The sequence below is a fragment of the Pelecanus crispus genome, chromosome 1, assembly GCF_030463565.1.
Source record: "Pelecanus crispus isolate bPelCri1 chromosome 1, bPelCri1.pri, whole genome shotgun sequence".
In the NCBI taxonomy this organism is placed as follows: domain Eukaryota; kingdom Metazoa; phylum Chordata; class Aves; order Pelecaniformes; family Pelecanidae; genus Pelecanus; species Pelecanus crispus.
The window spans coordinates 181,099,952-181,123,472 of record NC_134643.1 but is presented as its reverse complement, the minus strand read 5'-3'; the positions used below and the strand labels follow the sequence as shown (position 1 = coordinate 181,123,472).

The 23,521-nt window shown below is 44.0% G+C and overlaps 1 protein-coding gene across 1 annotated transcript; it reads left to right on the top strand.

Annotated features, from left to right (window-relative positions):
• Positions 1-1,814: 1,814 nt before the first annotated feature.
• Positions 1,815-19,193, top strand: KLF5 (KLF transcription factor 5). Its single transcript, XM_075727414.1, has 4 exons — positions 1,815-2,054; positions 4,037-4,907; positions 6,057-6,116; positions 19,015-19,193. The coding sequence occupies exons 1-4, from the start codon at positions 1,815-1,817 to the stop codon at positions 19,191-19,193; spliced, it is 1,350 nt and encodes a 449-aa protein (XP_075583529.1).
• The last annotated feature ends 4,328 nt before the right edge of the window (positions 19,194-23,521 follow it).

Sequence of the window (23,521 nt, the reverse complement as noted above, 5' to 3'; positions counted from 1 at the left end):
GCATAGTGCAGTAGTACTAGTTTTGCATTTTTAAAGCTGTTACAGAGCAGTTTATACCAAACTTGTCATTTCAGAGGGTCAAAAACATAGTTCAAAGCCTAGGTGGGCTGAAACAGGGTACCTGAAGGGCATTCCAAAACTGTAGTTTGAAGCATAACCCTGAACTAGGGTTATGTAAAGGGCATTCACACAAAACCAAAACATGATTTTAAAATCTGTTTGTGAAAACACCTGTTTCTAAGCTAGAAGGGGGAAAGAAGTGCCAGCAACGAGTCTTTGGAAAAGGCCACCGAAGTCGCATATTGTATGAATCTGGATCCGTGTTAGTGTGGGATGGAAATTAGCCGGCACGACTTTAAATGCTACGCTGACAGGAGTAGCCGGATCTATGTAAGTAATAACAAGCATCAAGTGGCTACATATTGCTAAACAGACAGTTTGTGTAAAGAAATGTTACGCTGAAGTCTTTCCTGGTTCTGTAATTAGCTTTCTGCATGCAGGCTCTGAGACATCCTACTCGCTGTGAACTGGAAGGCAAAGTGGAGGCGTGCCAGGTTGACCAGAAAAACGCTTTTTTTAACGTTTTTTAAAAAAGGAGCCTTGTCTGTAAACGATAGGGGGATAAACGCGGGGAGGGGGAGGTTGCCAACATTTCCGTGGATTCACAGCTTCTCTCCCTGCAAACCGGGAACGCAGGGCTTGGCAGGGCCAGGAGAAAGGTGGAAAGTTTGGGGTTTTTTTTCCAAGGCTCCACTACACGCCGTACTTTTCCCCTACAACGTGAGCCCTTCGGTGCTGCACAGCAGGACAGCGTCCCTCCTTTTTCTCCTCCTTCAGCGAAACACGCGGGAGCTTAGCTCACCGTCCTGCGTCTACGGGGAAATATGCTTTGCGTCGAAACCACACCTCAAAACAAGTAAATAGAAACCTGCCCCATCCCGGGGGGGGGGGGGGAGAAAAGAGGGAATTGTCGCTCCTTTCCTCTCCCCTTCTTCCTTCTCCTCCGAGCTATCGCTGTAACAGCATTTTCACAGCGTACGGTGGAGATGCACATTGCAGCGCTGAAATTTATTAGCAGCAGGTTGCGAGCTGCCTCCGGGACAAAAAATAATAAATTTGAGTGACTGCCTTTAAAACCCCTTTTGAAGATGAAAGGTAGGAGAGACGGTTATTTTAAAACGCCTACATTAGCAGCGCTTCTTTTAAAAGCCTATAAATAATGCTGAAGCAAGGCGAGGGGCCTCGGCAGACCCGCCGCACTTGTCGAAAAGCCGCCCTCCACCCCTCTGCGAGCACCGCGCCGGGCGCCCCGGCCCGCCGCCGGTAGCCGCCGGCCACCTCCCCCCGGGCTGCTGGGCCCGCGGTGCCGCCGGGGCCGGGGGCCGGGGGCCGGGGGCCGGTGGCAGGGGCCGGGGCCCGGGGCTGGGGGCCGGGTCCGGGCCGCCCCCCCCGCGCTGCCCTGGGCTGGGCACGGCGCGGCGGGGCAGGGCAGGGCCGGCGCGGGGAGGAGCCGGCCGCGCTCCCCGTAGGCCGGGCAGCCCGCAGGGCCGGCCCCCTTCGGCGGGCTGGGTGGGGTGTAGGGGGGGCCGGGGGGTGGAGTAGGGTGAAATAGAGGCGGGCGTGTGTCACCGGGTAGATACCCGCGGCCAGGTACAGGCGGAGGCACTGACGACGCCGGAGTGGATGCGCTCTGGGGCTGGGGCTCCTGCGGAGCGAGCGCACGAGTAGCCGCCGCCCGCAGCCGCCCGCGGGCCAGTCCCCCTGCGCCGGGGCGGGCAGCCCGTCCGCGCCGCACCCCGCCGCCAGCCCGCCTCATGGCCACCAGGGTGCTGACCATGAGCGCCCGCCTGGGTCCCGTACAGCAGCCCGAGGAGCCGGTGTTCGCCCAGCTCAAGCCCGTGCTGGGGGCCAGGGAGGCAGCGATCTTCCCCGGGGAGGACCTGAAGCAGCAGCCGCCGCCGCCGCCGCCTCAGCAGCAGCAGCAGCAGCAGCACCCGGGGGGCGGCGGCGGCGGCGGCGGCGGCGCGACCCTGCCGCCGGAGGAGATGGTACAGGTAGGCGGCGGCCAGCCCCCCTCACGGCCCGCCGGCCGTCGCCCCTCTCCCGCGGCGGGGCCGCCCGGGTGGGGAGCGGGCGGGCGGGACCGGGTGGGGCCGGGCTGCGGCCCCCGAGGTGCGGGGCTGAGGCGGCGTGCCTGCGGCCTGAGGGGGAGCGGCCCCCGCCCCAGCCCGCCGCCCGGCCCGCCTGCGCGGAGGGCGGCGGAGCGGAGCGGAGCGGGGCGGGGCGGGGTGGGCGCCGGCGCTGCCGCCTTCCCGCCGGCGGAGCGCGGTGAGGCGGCCCCGGGGTGCGGCCGAGGCGGCCGGGGCTGAGGCGGGGCGCGGGGCTGCGGCGGCGGCTGACGGCCCGTCCCGGGGCGGGGGGCGGGGGGGGAGCAGGGCTGCCCCCGCGGGTGTGTTGAAAGCTCCAGCTGCTGCCTCTGCACTTGCCCGGCGGCAGAATTAGAGCGGCCGCCTGTCCTCCTCGCCCACGCAGGGAGTCATGTTCGGGGGGCGGGGGGGGGGGGGGGGGGACACACGACACACCGGGCGAGGGGGGACTTCCCGGGACTTTCTGCCTGTCCCGGGAGGCTGTTTGGGAGCGGATCCACAGGCAAACAGCTGGAGGAGCTAAAAGCGGGAGGGCGCCGAGCGCTGCCGGGCTTCGGCCCGCGGACTGGGTTCGCTGGGGAGGCGGCGGGCGGCGGGGCCCTGCCCGGCGCCGGCCTCCCCTGCCCCGGGGCTGCCCGCGGCCCCAGCCCCGCGGTGGGACGGGGGGTCCCGGCGAGCCCCCGCTGCCGGGCAGCGGCCTGTCGGGCGCAGCGCTTCGGTGGGGTCTTCCCCAGCGAATAAATAGCTCCCGCCTTCAAAGCGAGCTGCCCTCGGCTCGTAAACAAGAGCTGGAAAAAGTCGCCTGGCATGTCGGGGCAGATCCAGATCAAAGGGGCGGGAAGGCGGCTCTGTTTGTTTGTGGTGTTTACCGGGGGTCTTTGAAGAAAGGTCCTAAAAGCCACTTTCGGGCAGGGTTGCAGTTTGTCAGCTGCTTTCTCTTGCGGGGTGCTAAACGGGTCTGGTATGAGCGCAGTCTTGACAGGGCAGGGGGGAATGTAGCATTTGCCCACTGGACAGTGCGTGATAAATGTTTTGCCGATGACTGTACCAGTAATGTATCGGGCTCCAGCCACCCACGGATTCCCTCGCACCACTACGCTAAGAGAATGGTTTCCCAGTAATTAAAGAGCTCTCTGAGGACCGAGGCATGGATAGGGACATGTTTATCACGCTGTTAGCCAATTATACACTGCATAGATTTTTTTTTTTTTTTTTTTTTTTAAGTGTAGTCCCGGAGACACTTTACGCAGAGGGTGCTCTGATGTAGTCAACCCGTCTTCTTTTTATTCGGTATTATTTATAACTTTACACGTTGGTGTCGTATTTCTAATCAAATACCCTTTAAGGATGAAAAATCCTGGAAGTATAGAACAAATAAATATATATTATATATATATATTTATTAAAAAAACCCCCATTATTTGAATTATTAGCATTCAAATAGCCAGCTGAGGATGTGGCTTTTAGAGTTAGCATTTCAAAGAGAAGTGGGTGAAACAGATAGGCAGTCACCCTGCTCGAGCAGTGAATTCCAGAGCAGGAGATCTGCAGATTAGGCATAGCGCCTGTCATTTCTGCGCCTCGCACTGTCTTGTAGGCATAAAAGATGAAAAGTTTCTATGCTGAAACATCAGATCGATCTTAATGCTTGCTCTGCATGAACAACTTGTGCCATGACTTTATCTCCTTGTCCTTGATGCTGTTGATTAGTGCGCCAATTATAAAAGAGGTTTTCATTAGCGTGAATGTTTATAACTTCCTCCGTAGGTAGCTTGCGGCTGGCTGAACAGTATTGCCTTTTATTTGCAAAGCCTCACACGACTTGCATGCGATCATCTGTCTTAGTTGGTAACAAATCATGTGTATTATGGTATGTTTTGTTTTTGTAGACAAGATGTGAAATGGAGAAATACCTGGCACCTCAGCTCCCGCCTGTTCCTGTCATCCCCGAACATAAGAAATACAGAAGAGACAGTGCCTCGGTTGTAGACCAGTTTTTCACCGACAGCGAAGGGTTGCCTTACAGCATCAACATGAACGTCTTCCTCCCCGACATTAGCCACCTGAGAACTGGCCTGTACAAATCTCAGCGACCCTGTGTAACACACATCAAGACAGAGCCGGTCACCATCTTCAGTCACCAGAGCGAAACTACTGCCCCTGCCCCTGCCCCCACTCAGGCCCTCCCCGAATTTACCAGCATCTTCAGCTCCCACCAAACCCCCGATGTGAACAACATTTTCATCAAGCAGGAGCTTCCTACTCCAGATGTTCATCTTTCCGTCACGCCCCAGCAAGGCCAGTTATATCAGCTCTTGAGCTCACCGGATTTAGATATGCCCAACACTACTACTCAGGCAGCCGTGATGGACTCCCTTAACAATGTCTCCATGCCGTCAGCCATGGCGGGCCTTAACACGCTCTCCTCGGCTGTTCCACAGACTGCAATGAAACAGTTCCAGGGCATGCCCCCCTGCACCTACACCATGCCAAACCAGTTTCTGCAGCAGCAGGCCACTTACTTCCCTCCTTCGCCCCCAAGCTCAGAGCCTGGAAGTCCAGACAGACAAGCAGAGATGCTACAGAATTTAACCCCTCCTCCATCCTACGCTGCAACTATAGCTTCCAAGCTGGCAATTCACAATCCGAATTTACCAGCGACTCTGCCCATAACCCCCCAGAACATCCAGCCAGTCAGATACAACAGGAGAAGTAACCCAGATTTGGAGAAAAGACGTATTCACTACTGTGACTATCCCGGTAAGCGATCCGTGCCAGAAGATCCCAGCTCTTGCAATAAAAAAAGGGTGAATAATCGTGGGCGAGGTATAAGTGGTTTTCTTTAGCTGTAGTCTACACCTAGGGAAAACCAAATCATTTCTTGTTGGAGAAGAATTTTTCTTCTTTTTTGTTTTACTTTGTGTAGCACACTTTCACATTCTTTAAATAACTTACACCCTTTTCTTCATGTCATTTGGTACTTTCTTAAACACCTGAGCTCATTTTACCGTGTTACAAAACTTGTACCCCATAGGGGGGAAAAAAAAAAAAAAAAGATGGCCTTCTCTAATTTATGTCAGTGTGACTGTGCATCTCCTGCTCCACTTTTCCACTACCTGCGATGGAGCAGAGGCTCAGTTTGTCCAGCGCACTACAGCTCAGTTTGAATCTGCTGGCGCTGAAAGAATCATTTCAGCTCCCGGTAGTCAAGGCCGTGGCCGTTTCATCCCTGTTACGAACAGGAGATTAAGCTGCCCACATAAATCCATTAAAGCTACCTCTGCAAACTGTCCACAGATGGATTCCTTTCCAGCCTCTTCTCCTGCGCTGAAGGGGAAGAGGAACCTGACTATAAACTGTGCCTCCGTGTAGGACGTGATCCCAGCTACAAGATGCTCGCACCCGTGCGAGCACGGAGAGAAATCGCTGCTCGTGGTCGATCTCCCCCTTTACCAGCATAACTCCTAGCGGCGTATCACCCGTATGGTGTGCCGTACGATAAGTGCTCAATGGAAAAGTTCTCTTGAGCCCTGGGTGACGATGACACCGAGTCTGGCTTGGGCAAATTCTCTAGGAAATTTTTAAAAAACAAAGTCCCCCTCTGAGTTAATTTATGTAGCAGGTGTTACTGTACGTAGATTGTAGCAGCTATTGGTCTGTACTACGTTACAAGGTAGTAAGTCTGACGGAAACATACGTGGTTTTCTCTTTTCTGTGTAAAGCAACATCTCCCTAGGAGCTTTCTATATCAAATTTTACTTCTAAATGCTGATGGTGCCAGAAGGTAGTAAACTTAAACGTTTCCAGATAGTACCCCAGCACTGAGGGAGGAGGTTTAAATGTAACGTGGAGTGTTCCTGTTCTCCCTGCTGAAATGCCTCTCTGCTTTTTTGTTTTGTTTTGTTTTAGGCTGCACGAAAGTTTATACAAAGTCTTCTCACTTAAAAGCGCACCTGAGAACTCACACGGGTATGTACTCACTCTCTCACTGTCTCTTGCTCATTCATGGCTTACATATTTTCTGAGAAAGCAAGTGTGTTTGATGTGCCATCTTCTCCCTGTTTTCTGTAGAGTGGTGTGGGTTCAGGCTGGCAGTTCAGTTAAGAAAAATTTAAAGTTTGGTCAATGAGAGGAAAAATTGCTTTTATTCTCAATGCAGTTTTGTTAAACCTTTTATAATACAGAACTCAAAATAGCTAAGAATAAAACAGGTGGAAACTTTCCTTTTCAATCTAAAATGCCATAAAATGTTTAAAAAAAGGTTTATTTTCTCCTTGAATAACGTATTAAGCATAGTAAACATGTTATAGTTTTCAACGTTTATCTTAAATAGGTAGAATTTTCTGGTTTGGGCTTTCTCTTTGTCCTGTTAGAATTATTTAATCTTAGAATTTTTCAGAAACATCATGAAAACTCCCAAGATATCTCCTTTTGCTTCGTCCTTAGCATTAAGTGTGCTTTTTTTTTTTTTTAAGACAAGTGGTTCTGTATATTTATTTTTTTAAAAAAAGACATAATTTCAATTTTTTTGTCGGTGAAAGACATTAAAATGGAGGAAATGAAAAGTGTCGGTGCGTCACACTTGGTTTTTGTACCTTGATCAAATTCTGCCTGCAGCTACAGGCGCGGTCCCTGTTCATGGGCCCGCGTGGAGCGGAGCTGGGGACAGTGTTGCTTGTGCGTGGGCGCAGGAGCCATGCGTGCAGGGGACAGCGGTTGGGAGGTGGAACCGCTGTAGGTGTCCTTCCTAAGCATTCACCTGCTGAGGCAGGGGGAAGGAGGAGAGAGGGAAACGGGGCAAAAAACGTAGCTCCCCAACAGCACACCGGAAACTATTTAGGACAGTTCTTTGCTGGGCTCTTAGTATAGATCTGCTCATGCTAAATCAGTGAAAAGCGCATGACTGATTTTGTAAAGAAATTAAATGAGAGGGCTGCGACTCCTGTTTTTAAAACCGAGCATGAACCCCAGCTCTTCTATGCATGGACCTCAATTCAGAGCAAAGCACAAGTCACAGTTCAAGCAGCTCACTTACTGAGGCAGGCTGTCAGCGTCATGGCTGTGCCGTTCAAGTAATGGGATTTCACCTAAGTTTAAACCAAAAGTCAAAACTTAACACGAGCTACGATCTAACAAAATATTTCACTATCTCTATGGAAACAAGGCATTTTATTCAGCAGCTATTTTGAGTCGATCGTTGGATTATTGTAAAGATATTGAGTATCTCCAGGCTAAATGTTACTATGGAAATTTTCTTTTGATAAATGAAAGAGTTACCTGTGTTGCAGTCGCAGTTAAAAATTAAAAGCAACTGTACAAAGATTATTGCTTTGCATTAGTAATAGACTAAACAAGAACACTGTTAAAAATATTTTTGTTATGTATAATCGCTCATTACCAGCAAGCTTAGTAAGCAAGGAATATCTTCATGAGGCTATAAACCTGAGTAATGTCAGAGAGTATAATCCCATTGCTCTTTAATAAATAATCTGTAAGTTTAAGAGTGCGATTTCCACTTATGCACTTTAGCCAGCAACTAAATACCAGTTTTAAATATCTCGCTTGCTATTATACAATAACTAGGAAGAGAGAGAAAAACAAAGCTTTAGTTTAAAAATGAAGGTTACATAGTCATAATTTGAAACTTAACACTTTTCCTTTTTAAATCAGTTTATATCTTTTTTTGTACCTTGAATAGTAATGACTTTAGGGTTTATAAAGTTAATACTTGTGTGCATAGAAATACACACCACGTAGCTAACACATATTGCTTAGGGTCATTAATGTTTATTGTTGCCTTCACTTTTTTACCTATAGATATTTGACCTTAGAAATGTGGATAAATGTGCAAAGGTCAGAGGAGCTGATGTATTCATGGAAACAAGAATGTTGTTTTAGATAAAAATCTGGTGAACTTAAGCAGGTCTGTAATACAAAGGGTCTTCTGGGGAGGTGAATGAAGGGATAAACTGTCTAAAGCGTGCATTACATGCAAGAAATGTGAGTCCGTATCCTGTTACCTGCATTATTTCAGAGTTTGGATTAGTTTAACTCTCTTGAATATTCACTTAATACTTGAATATTTCCAGCACCGATTCTGATCTCTGCTTTAACGTACTGTTGAAATGTGTATTACCCAGTACCGTAAATCAATGTACTGAATGTTAAAGTAAATGAGTGCGAACTCGGGGAAACCTGTGAAGTTGCACAGCTCTTCCAGGATTGCACAGGGAATCTCCCTATTGATCTCCAAAGAGAAGGGCTCAATGGCCGAGGGCTAAATTTGGGTGTGTGTCTCTGTGCAGCGCATCCCCCAGAACTCTATGAATTCATACAGCACTATCGAGCTTTGATTTTTTTTTTTTTTTTTTTTAAAAGGACTCTTGTGAAGCTTTTACCTTCAAAGTCTAAAGCAAGTGTCACGTAATCCATTTTAATAAAGTTGTGTGTGATATTCTTTCAAATCCCTTCAGGGATAGCAGACCTGTTTATCTGGCTAAACCCGTTCTTTAGTAATCATGGACCACTGAAGTTGTTTTCTCCTTATTCTTAGTTTCTTAACAATACCTTTTAAAATTGGCTGCAGTCTCTCTCTCATCCCAACCAGTCCCCGCCCTTCTCAGCAATCTGTCATCTTAAAATAAAAGAGCCTGCAGCAAAGTTTGTCTGCCATTAAAAGTCAAGACAGACCTTATGGTTTTCCTTTTGTATTGGAAAATCTCAGCCTTTTCACAGTATTTATTTAGCAGCCTTTCTCTTCTAAAAGGTTTTCACTGGGTTTAGTAGATGTTTTTTGAGAACAAACCTAAGGGAAATGTTGGGTTTTGATAGGTGGAATGTAGGCTGTAGTCTTTTTTCCAATTCAGATATGAACACACTGTCAGACTTCATAAATTACATTTAAATAAAACGATAGGAAATGGGCAAGAGGAAAATCTCTTGCGTTTTTCTTCTTAGGTGTTCCCAAGGTGTTTACCTTACACCAAGTCAGGTGGTATAAGCTGCTATAGTTATTCTGATTTAATGTAATTACACTGGACTTTTGCTGCTGATTAGGAATCCAGTATTCCCGTAAAGAGATAAGCAAGGTTAATCTATTTGTACCAGTTGCTGGAGCAGGCACCCATTTTTCTTTCTCTAGGTAATGCTTCAGCGTTTGTAAATTATGAAGTAAATTTTAGTTGTTGTTAAACTGGTAACCCCAAAATCGAACATGAACAAAGATTCGAATGCTGAAATGATACAGGACATTTTGTATCCATCTCCATGCAGTTCTGGAGCAGATGTCTGGTACACTTCAATGCCTTAAAACACTTCAGTGTGGTATCTTAACTTGATACTAGTTATTCCTGAAACAGGCAAAATGGTCTTCAGTATGCTAAAGTACCTGTTGGAACATCTTTCAAAACAGATTGGAATTTTTGACTTTTTGAAGCAGGGATTGTCTTTTAAAATAATTTTACCTGTTAGTCATGGAACAAGTTTCGTTTCATTAACTGGCATTGTGCAACTACGGTATATAATGGGGGAGGGGATAATGCATTTATTGCAGGCTGTCCAGCAGTAAAACCACCTTCAGGCTCTGACATAACAGCTATGTGTCCAACTTGGAAAACATGCCAAATGTCAGTGAAAAGCAGTTACTTTTGTGTTGTAGATAAACCTCCTTTGGTTCCTTTTCTCCCATCTGAGTATGTACACGTATCTCAAGTGATCCTTTAGAAACAGCGGTCCTACGACTTATCCTGTTAGATTTCTTTATATGTCAAAAATTTGGATTGTGGAAGTTGAGCCTTTGATATGCAAGCACCTGGAATACCCTACCTGTACTCTACCTGTAACGCTGCAGAAGAGCTGCTGCCTCCAAGGGTGGGTTTTTTTTTTTTTATTATTTCTGTGAACAGCTGCACACTTCAGAATTGTGTGTGGTTTTAAGAGGAAAATCTGTCATTGTTTTGAACACATCAAGGCATGCACATTGAGGACATTTTCCAGCTGCATGTTGGTTTTCCGTATACAGAGTCTTTGTACAGGCATGTTCTCTGGTCACATGGTGGGCTTGCCATTAATAGTTTCTAGCATTAACTGCAGAACTATTTCATCTCTATCTATAGATCTAGTTTGTATTTGGTGATGGGAAGTGGAAGCCGAGATAACTCGAGAGAAATGGCATTTCTCTAAATGAGATGCACTCAAAATACTTCCACCGTCCCTAGTTATTTCAAATGTTTATATAGGCATGGGACAGCTGCTGACTTGTGTGGTTCCTCAAGGTGTTAAACGTTTTATTTTAATTTAGATCTCTGCCTCAATAGATCCCGAATTAGGCTCTGATGGTACATCAGAATTAGAGACAGTTGTGTGCAGTAGACTTCAGCAGTCCTTAGGACTTGGCACTCCAAGTTTACTGTAGCTGTGTACGGATGCTTGTTAAAGGTGATACCATATAGAATTGCCTGGGAATTCAGGATGCCCGTTGTTGTTCAGAAGTGAAGACAGGTGGTAGTTGGACTCGCTGCTGGGAAAAAAGCACCTTGCGAAAACATGTATTGACTCAAATCATCCGGCGACTTAGGCGAGGGATTTCACTTCTGGTGTACAAGTGGAGAACGGAGGCCCCGAAAGACTCTACCTTGCTCATGGTTGCAGCGTTCTGTGTATATAGCAAACCTCACCCTGGAAAAAATCTTTGCATCATGAAAATAGCTATTAAGTAATATTTCTGTGCAGACTATGCTTCTTTAACCTGTTAGATGAGCCAGTTGCACAGATTATACTTTAAGGAGGTGTCAGTAAATGCCATCATTGATAGAGACAATAAGGAAAAATGGGGGAGAGTTAAATAAAACTGTTGACAAAGTGCATTAAAGTGCAGTGTTGCTAGACACTGTTGGAGAATATGTTGGTATCTTTTATTTATGAATTCTGCTAAATCCATTAGTTGCCTCTGTGAGAAATGGAAGTACATTATTTTCCTGTGCAAACCACAGTTTAAGGGAAAATAATGTGTTTTTTTCAAACACTTTGTGAATGATCGCAGACCTTGGCACTAATTGATCCGGTTTTTTATCTGTAGTCGTAACCTAAATGAGACATGTTTGAATGTGTTGCTCAAAACAGGGTGAAATCTTAGCAACATAAACCTACATTTTAATTAAATATTACTGGTCATTCACATCAGCGTCCAGCATGCAATGTTTATGAAGCAGGAATTAAATTCCAAGGTGTCAGGTGAGAGGTACTCCTTTTAGATTTTAGATACTGAAAAGAAAAGCCTAATATTTTTCTTTTTGATTAAAAGCCTAAAAAGTCCCTCTAAGCATGAAAGCTTAAAAAAACCTGTTGTTTCTGTCAATTGCTCCCTGAGAGGATTAAACTTCAGTTCCAGGATATTTGATTCCTGATAAGGAAACTGTTGACCTAAGAGACCGGCTTTAAATATAGTTCATTTTGAGACCGCCCTACATAGGCTAATATAGTCCCAAGATTCACAGCAATTGCCAGTGATTAAAACTTTCCATTATTTGATTAGACATTCCTTATTGTAATTAATTTCTGAGCTTGACTGGGACGATTGACTCCTGGTTCCAGGGTAGTGTGTTGTTTGTTGTTTGTTAGATGACCTGCACCTCCCATTGGTGAAAGATTAGAAACATTTAAGTAATGTCCTAGTTTAGTCTGAGTATCTTGGTAGCAGCATTCCTGTCCTGTCAGGCTGTATTATTTATATTCAGTGATCTCTAACAACTCTGATTAAGGACATATTAAAACCTTTGATTTTGGCAAGTGTACAGTGTTTTGCTCTGAGTTAAAATAGCTTTAATGTATTGCTTTCAATTTTTTTTTTTTTTATGTGTGTGTGCATACAGTAGATGGAGATCTGGAAGTCTACAGTACGTGTTTAATAAATTCCATTTTAAGAACACCTCTTATCTGACTGTACAAGAGCCAGTGTTACTGGTGTGAGAGCTAAAGAGCTGTTCTTGCACCACAGGCGTAGATGAGGAAATGTGTTCTTCAGCACAGCACTTGTAGACACAGCCATGCACCCCAGATGGCATGGATTTCTTATAAACCTACTTAAAAAAAAAAAAATTCCTTTCCTCTTTGTTTGCATATCTCCTTGAAGAGAGACCACCTCTGTTAAGACAGAATGTTATGCCAGAAAGAAAATAAACCATTGCACAGGCCAGTTAAGATTCCCCAGTAATCCTTGAACTGCGTAAGACAACACTTAGCAAAGTAAGAGTGCTTCAAGCACTGGTGGGAGCTCTGAGAAAGAAGATAATGCCTTCTGCGCCTCTGTAGTCAGAAAGTGAATGGTGCACAACTCTTTTGGCTGTCCTCTTTGCTTACCAGTCAGTTATCTTTTTTCCCGTTTGTGCTTTTGTTAGAAAGAGATCGAATACTGCTTGATTTATCAGTGATCGGACTTACAAAGCGCAACAGCTCTCCGTTACAGGATTCCTTAAAATGCTGTTTCGTTATGAAGTAGTACTTAATGGTCACCCTCTAGTCATTACTGTACTAGGCAGAGGCTTTATAACATTTAAAAATGTGCAGCATATGTTATGCATTCATATCACTGGTGGGCTGGATGTTTTGAGGACTAAATTTATTTTGTCACTCAGAAAATAATCTGGATGTACCTTGCGTGCCGTCAGCCCTCTGATCCATCTCCATCTTGAACAGCTGCGAATTTCAACGCACTAAAGAGCTTTTAAACACCTGAGGGATTTTTTTGGTTTGAAATCTCAGCTTTCTGCTTTTTCTCTAAAAAACCCTCCTCTCTTAAAAAAGGGCAAAACCCCAACCAACAAGCTGCTTTTAACAATGGCTACAGCGCTTAGTGAATGGCAGAAGGAAGGTCTAATATTAGGTAAACAATGGGAGCTAAAAACTTCTTTTGAATGAGTGCGGACACATACCCAAGCAACTACTTTTGGTTCCAGTCAGCCTGGAAGAGACCAGAGTTTAAAACCGTGATGCTATGAACTAGAGAAAGGCTGTTTCAGGCAAATGAAAACCAAGGAAAAACATTTCATTTGTTCTTATTTTTTCTAAAAAATTCGAGGCTATAGCATGTCAGGGAACTAAGACAACTGATGTTAAGATGTGAAAAGTTTGAAAACAAATGCACCAGAAAATTTTGAGAAAAAATAAATCTTTATTATAACCTGTTTTAAAACTGGACATAATATAGATTATGTACATAACCAGTGCAGTTATGGTGCAGAAACTTCTGCTTTGCTTACCACCTTTTTATCACACCTAGTTGAGTATTTTTTAAGGCCGAACACTTGCCACTAGAAATAATTCCATAATAAACACAAGTAGTACTAAAAGGATGGAAAGAATGGTGGGGGAGTGTATTTATACTTTTATACCCTTATGAGGTGTAGTCAGGTGTTGTCTTTTTGGAGTCTTTGAAAAGCGTGCTGCTTTTTCGTCCTCAAGGAAGTGCAAACTCACCGCTCTGACAGAAAATTTCTGATAGGAAATAAGAGAAGTTGCAGGCGTTGGCTGGTGTAATACCTGTATTTGGATTTCTGCATACCAATAGAGTTACCTAATTTCAGGTTTGAAAATCCAGCCCTTGCTGTTTGCAGTTTTATATTTAAAGAAAGCCATCCTAGCAGTGAATTGCAGAAATAAAGTCACACAACTCTTCGGTGAAGTAAGGAAGCTTATTTTCTTGTTAATGGGGAAATGCATCACTAATGGAGGTTTTCAGTGACTTGTTTTTTCCAAACAGTTTTAGACAGAAACATTTTCTTGAACAGGGGCTACACGTTGAAGATAGAGGGTGTCTTCAGAATGAACGTCACCCCCCCCCCGCTGGTGGCACTGGACCTTACCCAAATGAGCGTGGCCACGACAGTCACTGCCAGTGGTTAGAATTAATGTTAGGAAAGCAATCAGTGTATTTCAAAATTGCTAAATCCCAGGAAGATAAATTAAAGGGAGAAGAGCCAACACGGTGTGCCTCACTGGTCCAGACCATTCTCTTGTGGTATCGGCAAGGATCCTGAACCTTGGGATCTGCCTCGGGGTAGTTTATCTGCTGAAGTGTCTGGTTAGGTTAGCATGTTATACGTGGCTATCCAGACATCTTTTTGACATCCTTGCAATCTCACAGCATTATAAATATTTTTTTTTTAACAGACAGACACACTGCAAGCAAAATAGTCTCCTTTCAGGTTAAACTCCCTTATCTCTTGCTAGGTGCTTTCTGTAAAAGAGCTTCCAAACTAAATATTAGGGCTTAAAATTTCTGCGCTCAAGTACAAGTCTGTTTCTCATGCTTCACAAATGTATTTTTTTTAAACTGGAGAATGGATGCATATTAGCAGCTGAAGAACTTAAAAATATATTTTGTGATGTATAAGCCTAGCAAAATATTTTAAATCAGTGATATTGGAAGGAGGTTATGCAGAAATCCAATTAAACTTATGAAATCCCTATCCTGTTGAAGTATAATTTAAAGGAAAGCAGTTCTGTTTCCCAGAAGTGCTGTGTATAATATTTCTGGCTTGGGAAGAAAGGGTTGGAGTGTGCTATTTGGCTGGAAATCGGTACCAGCTTCCTCCATGGTGTTTTAGTTGAACAGTGTTGACATTCTAACAAATCCCGTGGAAGCTCCCCTGAAGTGGAGGAGTTAGCTGTTTTCTTGCTTTTACAGTGAAATATCTGTTTGATACCATGATCGTGTTCCAGTAACCGAGCCATACTGCCTTCGTATTTGATGACCAGTGGCATTCTTGGTTTAACACCCTATAGAAGCCCTAAATTGCTGGAGGAAAACCAAATATTTCTGAAACTTTACAGCTACTGTATTTCACACAATCATTAAAGTAAACAAATCTTACATTACTATGTAGCCAATGAAAACACTGGATAAAGGGTTCAGTGTCCCTTGTTGTGTATACCTGCTTTTTTTTAAAAATAAATCTTCAACCCCGGATTTTTCAGTGCTTTAAAGTCAGCGTAGCAAAGAAGTAGGATCACTTCAGAAAATATGTAACGTGAGGCTCTTTTTTCCTTGCTACAGGAACTTAAACCAAATTCTTATTTCTGCTAAATGACAAAAAGTATGTGTATAGGTTGAGAGGGAGAAAATACTACCAGCTAGTTGTTCTGCTTTCTTTAAAGGAGTGAAAATAATCTCCACCTTCTTTTTCTTGCCCCCCTTCCTCCTTGCCCAAAAGGAAAACATTTGAAATTGATTCAGTTCTTAAATAGAACTTTCCAACGGAAGCTAGCATTACAAACATAGATATTCAGTATTTTACCCCTAGGATTTATTCAAAATAATCCAGGCCTCTACATTGGCGCTAAAAATACATTTTCCAGTTCTCACTTTTGGCCAAAGCAGGGGTTAAAAGCAGCGTTCTGGCTTTAATTTCCAGTACATAAAAGTAACACTGTTAAAACAATCTGTGTAAGGCACCAGCTCATTCCCCTCTGCGCATCCCCTGAACACTGCTCAGTTTAGCTCAGGTCTGCAGAAGTCAGCCGGCAAGGAGGAGCCATGCTGTTCCGCATGGCACTGCCTAGCTTTTCCCCTGAGCAATGCCAGTGCTGGGGAGGGTTCATGGCTGTGGCAGGCAGCAAAGTGACCATGACAATGGGGGGTAAATTTCTAGATAATGCCTCTGGGAAGCTGCGTCCCCTGGAGTGTGATGGGGGTCTGGCCACTGGATTCTAGACGAGACATAAGAAAGAAGTTTTTTACAATGAGGGTGGTCAAGCACTGGAACAGGTTGCCCAGAGAGGTGGTAGAGGCCCCATCCCTGGCAACATTCAAGGTCAGGTTGGATGGGGCTCTGAGCAACCTGATCTGGTTAAAGCTGTCCCTGCTCCCTGCAGGGGGGTTGGGCTAGGTGACCTCTAAAGGTCCCTTCCAACCCAAAGCATTCCATGATTCTGTGATTCAGCGCTGACATGGAAGCTGTGGCGCCCAGCAAGGCACAGGGTTCACCGCTGCCCCGACTGCTGGCAGTCCGTATGCCAGGAGACTCATATCGCCTGCTGGTGCTGCTCGCAGGTTAGAAAAAGTTTTAACGGGGGGCAGCAGTTTTGTTTGGACTCAGACTGGCCCAGGTACCACCTACGTGGGACAACTTTGAGCCTGCTTTTCCAGTACAGTGTAGTGTGACACACAGTGAAGTTTCACATACTCAATACCTCCTTGACGCCAAGTTTGGAAACTGATTTTAATCTCCTGGTCCCCATTCCTGTCTGGTTTGGTCTGGGTACTCCTAGGCTTTTGTTCAACAAGTGCTATCTGCCTGACCTCTTTACCATTTCTCTCATTCCCCGTATAATTCTGCAAAATGGGTAAGCAAGTGTTTGGAGTATACAGAGGCAGCAGTTAAATATATGACCATATATATGCTCTCTCTGGGCAGTTAGAGTGGGAGGATCACAAGATTGGGAGTTTAGCATCAAGTATAATATGACAGTTTTAAGTGAAGGTTTTTAAAAAAGAGTTTGAAGCTAATATGGGGGAAGAAGAGAAGGAAAGGAGAAAAAGAAAGAAATACACTGGCTTTACAGTAAGGTGCTTCGAATGCAGGAGTAATGCTTTTGTGCAGCCTCCGTGTGTGCATGTGTGTTTTAACACAAAGTGTTCATGGAAGATCTCCCTGGTGCTATGCCTACGGATCAGCAATGCAGTCTTTTACAGATTGCATTAATAACCCAGTTTAAATACATTAAAGATGATGTATATACTGCAAAAGATCCCTCACTGAATAGAGACCTTTCCTGTCATTCTGCCGTGAAGACCAAATGTGTAATTTCAACTGGCTTGTCAGATGTTAGAAAAGCTTTACGCAGCGGGTTTGAATGAAATCTTATTTTAACCTGTAGTATATGTTGCATGAAGCAAAAAAAAGAGTCCTCTACAGTAGATCATTCCAGTCTTCAGTCAGCATCAGGCAGAGTAAATTCAGCTATGACAGAAATTTGTAATAATTTGTGTTCTGTTTTGCCATCCACCAAATAATTTCAAACTCTGAGAGGTGATGCCAGGCTCTAAGTTTGTTTTTCTTAAGGGATGATATGTTTCCACTGTGATTTCAATAAATCCCGGTCACCATTTATGCAAAGAGGTGGTGGTTTGGCTGGGTCGTTAGTTTTCCTTGTAGAGGTCTGGTTCTGGTTGTGACTGTGCTGCCAGCATGAAGTCACATCCACATTGTGAGCAAAGGGCTGATTCTGCTCTTAGTAGGAGATGGAAAGTTACTAGTTAGTTGATGAGAAGAAGCAGTAGAAGCTCCCAGACAAAAACAGTTTCATAATTTCATCTAAATGAAAAATTAGCATCTCTGAAGTAATGGTTTTGGGTTTCTCAAATGGTGTTCTCTGCATAGCTGGTACGGGACAAAGTCTGATTGCAGGATACTGGCTTTTGTCCTTCTTCTGCGTGCTCGTGTGATGGTAAAACAGGGAGAAGTAGGAGTCACTCCACAGTGCTGTAGGATTGAGACTGCGAGGGTAAAGGTGTGAGACCGATGGAGAGGGAGAACATCTGTAAGATGTGTTGGAAAGGACTTTCTGGAAAGCTCAGCCTTGGTCTGATCCTGCTCCAGATGAAGCTACTGCCAAGTGCTTTGATAAACCCGGTTTTCTTTCTCTTTTTGCCACATGGGTCAAGTTAATATAAAAGGTATAGATAGCAATCGACTCTCCCAACTGAAAGGTGTTTTTGTCAACCAATGTTAACAAATAGCTTATAAATAGGTATTCTTAGCCTCTTTATTTATACAAAGCTTGCTCGCGTGGTGACATCATGTCCATACCAGCTCCCGAGCAGGTGTACATACATGCTTAAAGTTCTGGTTTTGCACAGAAGTCATCTTGGCTTTGTGGCTTCATGTTTCTCCCATTTCAACAAACAAATCTATAAATTATAGGCGTGCTTAGAATACCCCATTTACAGTTCTAAAATGGATGAATGCAAATAATTTGGGTGCTTGGGCTGGTGTATTCAAGACTAGCAGGATTCTTTGAAGTTGTATTCAGAGCTGCTGTAACACAGCAAGTTTTCAGAGACGCCATGCTCCCTCTACGTCAGTATAGACTGATGGAGACAGCAAGCATTCGCCACCTCTAAAATACGACTATTTAAGCACCTCATTGTAGACATTCAATTCTGAAAACAGGTGCTTTGATCTTTTAGGTGCTTTCTCTATGCTTTTGTATGATTCTATGATTCTCCTAAATATAGCTAACCCAAACCAGGATACCGCAAGTTTTTATTGCCCCTGCCATTTTAGAAAATACTATCCCCCTTGTGTTTGTAACACACTGTGCCCCTTTCTTTCTTCACACATCAGAAGTTCTTGAACAGATCTGCACGCTACAAAGAATCTTTATAGGAATCTTCCTTCCCATTTCAGACCTCTTAAAAAACCCTGTGTATAACTTAATTTACCCATTTTTAAAAGGTGCAAGCATAAGTTACAAACTAGGCCATATTGTCATGTGAGACTGCTTTTTTTTCCGTACTCCCTCTCCTATTGAGATGAGTGTAAGGAAGTGTATTTCAGTCTCATGCAGTTTTTTTTACCTCTGTGCATTTCTGTAGCGTAGCTGTCTCCAATTTGTATGTTTGAAAGTTTCCTACGTTTTACCAAGGTATTAAATCACAGATTGAAGAGCACAATTCGCTGAAAAAACAAAGGGGCTGTTAGTTTGGGGCCTGTTGAATAGAGCTGAGAATAATTAAGAAACCTCAGCTCCTGTTTTGTCGTTTATTTCTTCTTTAAATTGAACAGCATAGCTGTTCAATGTGATACCACATCAGTTTTCTCCCGAAGAGTGACAGCTGACAGTCTCATTTCTCTGTGCTTTCTTTCAGGTGAGAAACCATACAAGTGCACGTGGGAAGGCTGCGACTGGAGATTCGCTCGCTCGGATGAATTAACGCGCCACTACAGGAAGCACACGGGGGCAAAGCCCTTCCAGTGCGCCGTCTGCAACCGCAGCTTCTCCCGCTCCGATCACCTGGCTCTCCACATGAAGAGGCATCAGAACTAAAAGCTGGACTTGTCGTTGAGGCTGTTTTGTATCTATGCAATTTCCTATTGACTCTCGACATACAACTAAAATTAGTTTAATTTTTGAGTATGGGTTATCCATTTAAAAGAAATCTCAAAGGAAACTGGAAATGTATATTTTGTATATTTATGCAGAAAAAAGGGAAGACACTGTATCACAATACCAGAGTGTTCGGTCGTTTGTTTGCTCTCATGATGTATATGGCTTTAGTCAGCAGGTTTCATCTCTTTACAAGTATTATGTCTTGACACATTGCAGCTCTATACATTTTTTTTTTCTCTTGCGGTGTTTTGACCAAAGCACTGTCATCATTGTGACAATGTTTAGTAAACGAATTAACGAGAGGCTGCAGATGAATGAACTCAGTGGAAAAGCCATGAATTCTAATCTGTCAGGTTTTTACTGGACGTATTTAGTACTTGTGGGGTTTTTTTAAATGTTAGGTCGTTCTGTGGAGATAAAGTACATAGAAAAATTCATGAACAGCCATAGAACAAAACATTTTGTTCTGTACGTTGCATGTTTGCTATGACAAAGATTTTGTAGATATGCAAATCAGCTTTTTAGGTTTAATACAAAAGTTTTCTAAGAATCGTCTGAAAAAAGCAGTTGTTTTACATTTTATAACACGGCACATTTACAAAAAAAGTTATTTCAATACCTCTCAAAACAGTACCAACTTAGCTTCATTTTTCTCAAGAGAAATGAGCTAAGCATTCAGATGTTTTGTACCTGTTAACTCAAACAGCGTGCACTGAATATTCAAAGCAGGATTTTGTTTTCAAATTGCTTAAAAGGGCAAAACATTTAGAATGAACTGGAAAGTCAATGTTGGAAGCTTAAATAACGGGGATAGTTACAAGGAACACAGAATGTTAAACCTCTTACTATAAGCTAAACTTAGTATCACTTTAAAAAGAAGGATTTGGGATGCAATTTTCATATACAGACATGTTAAGCTGGTTCAGCACCAGTATGATCTAGTTTCATGTGGATATTGCATGTAATTTACCAGAAGGTAAAGGATACAGTAATTTTGTTTAAAATTACAGTGCAGTTTAGTTAATCCACTCTTCAGATTGACACACGCCGGGGAAAATTTACTGCTGACAAAAGTAGCTGAAACTCCACTGACGTCGATGAAGTGGCGCCCTTTTATGCTAACGATGACTTTGATCCACAGTGTTCAGCCTTGAAATAGTAGATGAAGGGCCAAAGATGAGGTTAGACCGTGTAGGATTTGGCCAGGCAACAGGAGAAAACCAAACAAACCTAATAAGTGTCTGGACTTCACAAGCCGTAATATTAAGCTGTCAACCAAAGGCTAAAATAGACAATCAAAATACCAAAAAAAGGGTCCTGCAGGAAAACCTAGCTTTGTTAAAACTGTTCTTTGTCTTTATTTATTTGTGGTATATGATAGACTCCTTTTTTTTTTAAGACAATTTTACATATACTTGATAAATTATAGTTTTGTTTCTTATAGTTAGAAATGTTGCTCTTAATGTAAATAGTTGACAAATGATGTAAATAATTTTGTAAGGCTTCAAATGTTTATACGTGGAAACACATGCATAAATTGGTTGCTGTTTTGCTTCTTTTGTCTCCCCCCTACCTTATTTTTGTATTGTGGTATTTCCTATGCAAATGACGGAGCAAACAGCTGTATAGTTGTAGAATGTTTTGAGAGAGAATGAAATGGTTTATATATAAAGACTTTTTTTTTTTTTTTTTTTTTTGCAAAATAAAACAAAGTGCCTAATGTGTGTGTGTGCGTGCATGTGCTCTCTTTAGCTCCTGACAATGGAAGTTTTGTGTTTTTGCATTGGGAACTGGAAGTCATAGCAATATTAAGCTAAGAATGTCTGTTCTTCATAGCAGGGATTGTCTCTTTGGAAAGTACCTGGCACTTCTGCATTTTGCCCTGATGAAAATAATAAATGTGAAGGGATAAGTACTTCATGGTGCTTTTCTGCCATCAGAACTTTAAAGGGAGCGTACAGTAGCCTGAAAATGGTTGCAAAAGTCCTTCCACAGCAGCATGATTGTAAATTAGAGTCACCCGTTGGGTACATAGAAGAACTATACAAATTCTCCCCCAGTTTCAGAACAGGTAAAACCTATTCACTCTCGTCTACAATGTTGCCCAAAAGAACTTTCTCCCCCAAAAGTTCCTTTCATGCCCTAGAAAGACAGGAAGGTCCCATAGCAGCGCTATGCAGTGGTCCCCCCAAGCAATGTCTCCTTTTCAGTATTTTTCCCTTGGAAGATGGAAGTACAGTCCAACTGAAAAATTCCAGTCGATGTGTACGTTCAGATCTGGGGTTACATCAGTCTCCTCGTCCATTCCTCCATGCGTGAAGCAAATGGGCACACTGAGCTTTTTTAAAGAAATTGATCTTAAAACCAATAAAAGATTCAGTTTAAATTTCATTTACTGTTCCAGATCATAATAATCCAAGTAAATCAACTATCAATTTATTCAAAATTCAATTGTTGTCTCGTAAACTCTGGCTCCTAAATCCTTTCTCAAATTTCTCTGTTCTTAACTTACAACCTAAATTTGATTTTTCTTTAATTGATTTTTCTCTCTTAATTAGCCTCTCCCATACATCAACTATTCCCTCCTTTTAAAAAATACCTAGGATAGCATTAACAAAGTCAATGAACTCCTGGTTAATTACCAAGAAAATCTGCCTGCGTCTCACCCAACTCCGCACAACGGCAAACGTAAGAGCGATGTTTTGGAGAATACAGAGAACTCCCAGCAGCATTGCTGCTGCATTACCCTTTTCTGATTCAGCCATTAGAAAAACAGCTGAGTTTCTTTGGAGCGTTTCTGCTCGGAGGTGAAGCTGGCAATGGATTGGGTAATCACTCATGTGCCGTCACTGCAAAACAGAGCTACCAGAGCTTATTTTCCGGAGCACAGGGCGAAGTGAATACCAGCGGCATCGTGGGGTGCTCGGAGCCGCAAGCCTCCCTGTTTTGCTCCGCCTGCGTAACTCACGGCCGATTTGGGGTCGGACCAGTGGTGGGTTTGGTAGCTCTTTCTAGTCTTCCGCGGCGAATCTTCTCGCGTCCTGTGTTTTGTCTCAAGTCCGTAGGTGAAGGCAGCGGTCGCTTCTGCGTTTCGCATGCCTTTTCACAACGAAAGCCCGCTGATTGCATGGTTTCAGCCTCCGCCATTGCCTCATACTTGTTTTAGATGTTTCTATTGCTCAGCTACCTGGTTGCATAAACCAGCTTAATGGCTTCATATTAATCTTGAATGAAAGGCCATAATTAGGCCCATCTACTTCAGCAGCGTTTAACCTAATACAAACAGAGACAGGCACAGCAGACCCATGCACCAGAATACATTACAAAACCAAAGGTAGAGGAGCTTTCTTCACCGGCGAGTGCCGCATCCGCAACGCACGGTATTAATACAGTAGTTCAACAGCATGGCTGATCTCAAAGCCTGCAAGAAAAAGTAGTGTCAGCGTAGCCCCCGCACGGTTCGTTTAAAGCAGTGGGTGCAGAGTCCCCCAACGTACTGAGGCCACCCTCAAATTCAACTCTCCAATTATCCTTCAGCCCCCGAATTATCATTCCACACAAAGAGGGAAACTCCAGTTGGCCAACTGGCTTTTCTGGTGGCCACGTGAACACCTAGTCCTCCTCTTGACTGGGTGCTGAGTTCCTTCCTGTGGTTTTCAACGTGACTTTAGGCCCTGATCCTCCGCAGAAGTGCCTCTATGCCCACATGGGAACCTTGCGGCCTTCATTACACAGGATCCCTGCATGGATCCTTGTTTTCATCTGATCGATACGGTGCCACAAGGCCCTGCCGTGCTCTACAACCACAGTCATGGTGTTGCTGTTGACCTTCATGAAAGAGAGTCCGGCTCAACAACTGACTATTATCTGAAAGAATGTGGTGAAATACTCATGTGCTGAATAATGCATCCTGGCATTTCGAGTGTATTAGGACAGAGGGAATTTATTGGCCACTGTAGGTAGCAGGAGCAGCCCGATGGGTATGCTTTTAATAAAGCGACTCACATACTTTGCTTGTGTTTACTTATTCCTCTTCTCCTCCACCACTAACCATTAGGCTGTTGTTGTCATCTGCTGTGTTTCCAGCACCCTCACCAATGCCGCTTGCTTGGGATTTGGGATTTGAGCTGACACAGGCCACTGGAGGGGCCTATGGAAGACCAGGCAGAGTCTGGTCTGCCTATGGCAAACGAAGAGTGCCGTGGTTCCCGAGATGGCTTTGATGATGTTATTGTGCTTTTTAAAAATAGTTACTGTTTATATAT

What these genes read in the sequence shown, in the direction of transcription:
- KLF5 (XM_075727414.1), top strand. Translation starts at nt 1,815, where the DNA reads ATGGCCACCAGGGTGCTGACCATGAGCGCCCGCCTGGGTCCCGTACAG. An exon ending in CGCCGGAGGAGATGGTACAG is followed by an intron (nt 2,055 to 4,036) that starts GTAGGCGGCGGC and finishes TTGTTTTTGTAG; the next exon opens with ACAAGATGTGAAATGGAGAA. An exon ending in GCACCTGAGAACTCACACGG is followed by an intron (nt 6,117 to 19,014) that starts GTATGTACTCAC and finishes GCTTTCTTTCAG; the next exon opens with GTGAGAAACCATACAAGTGC.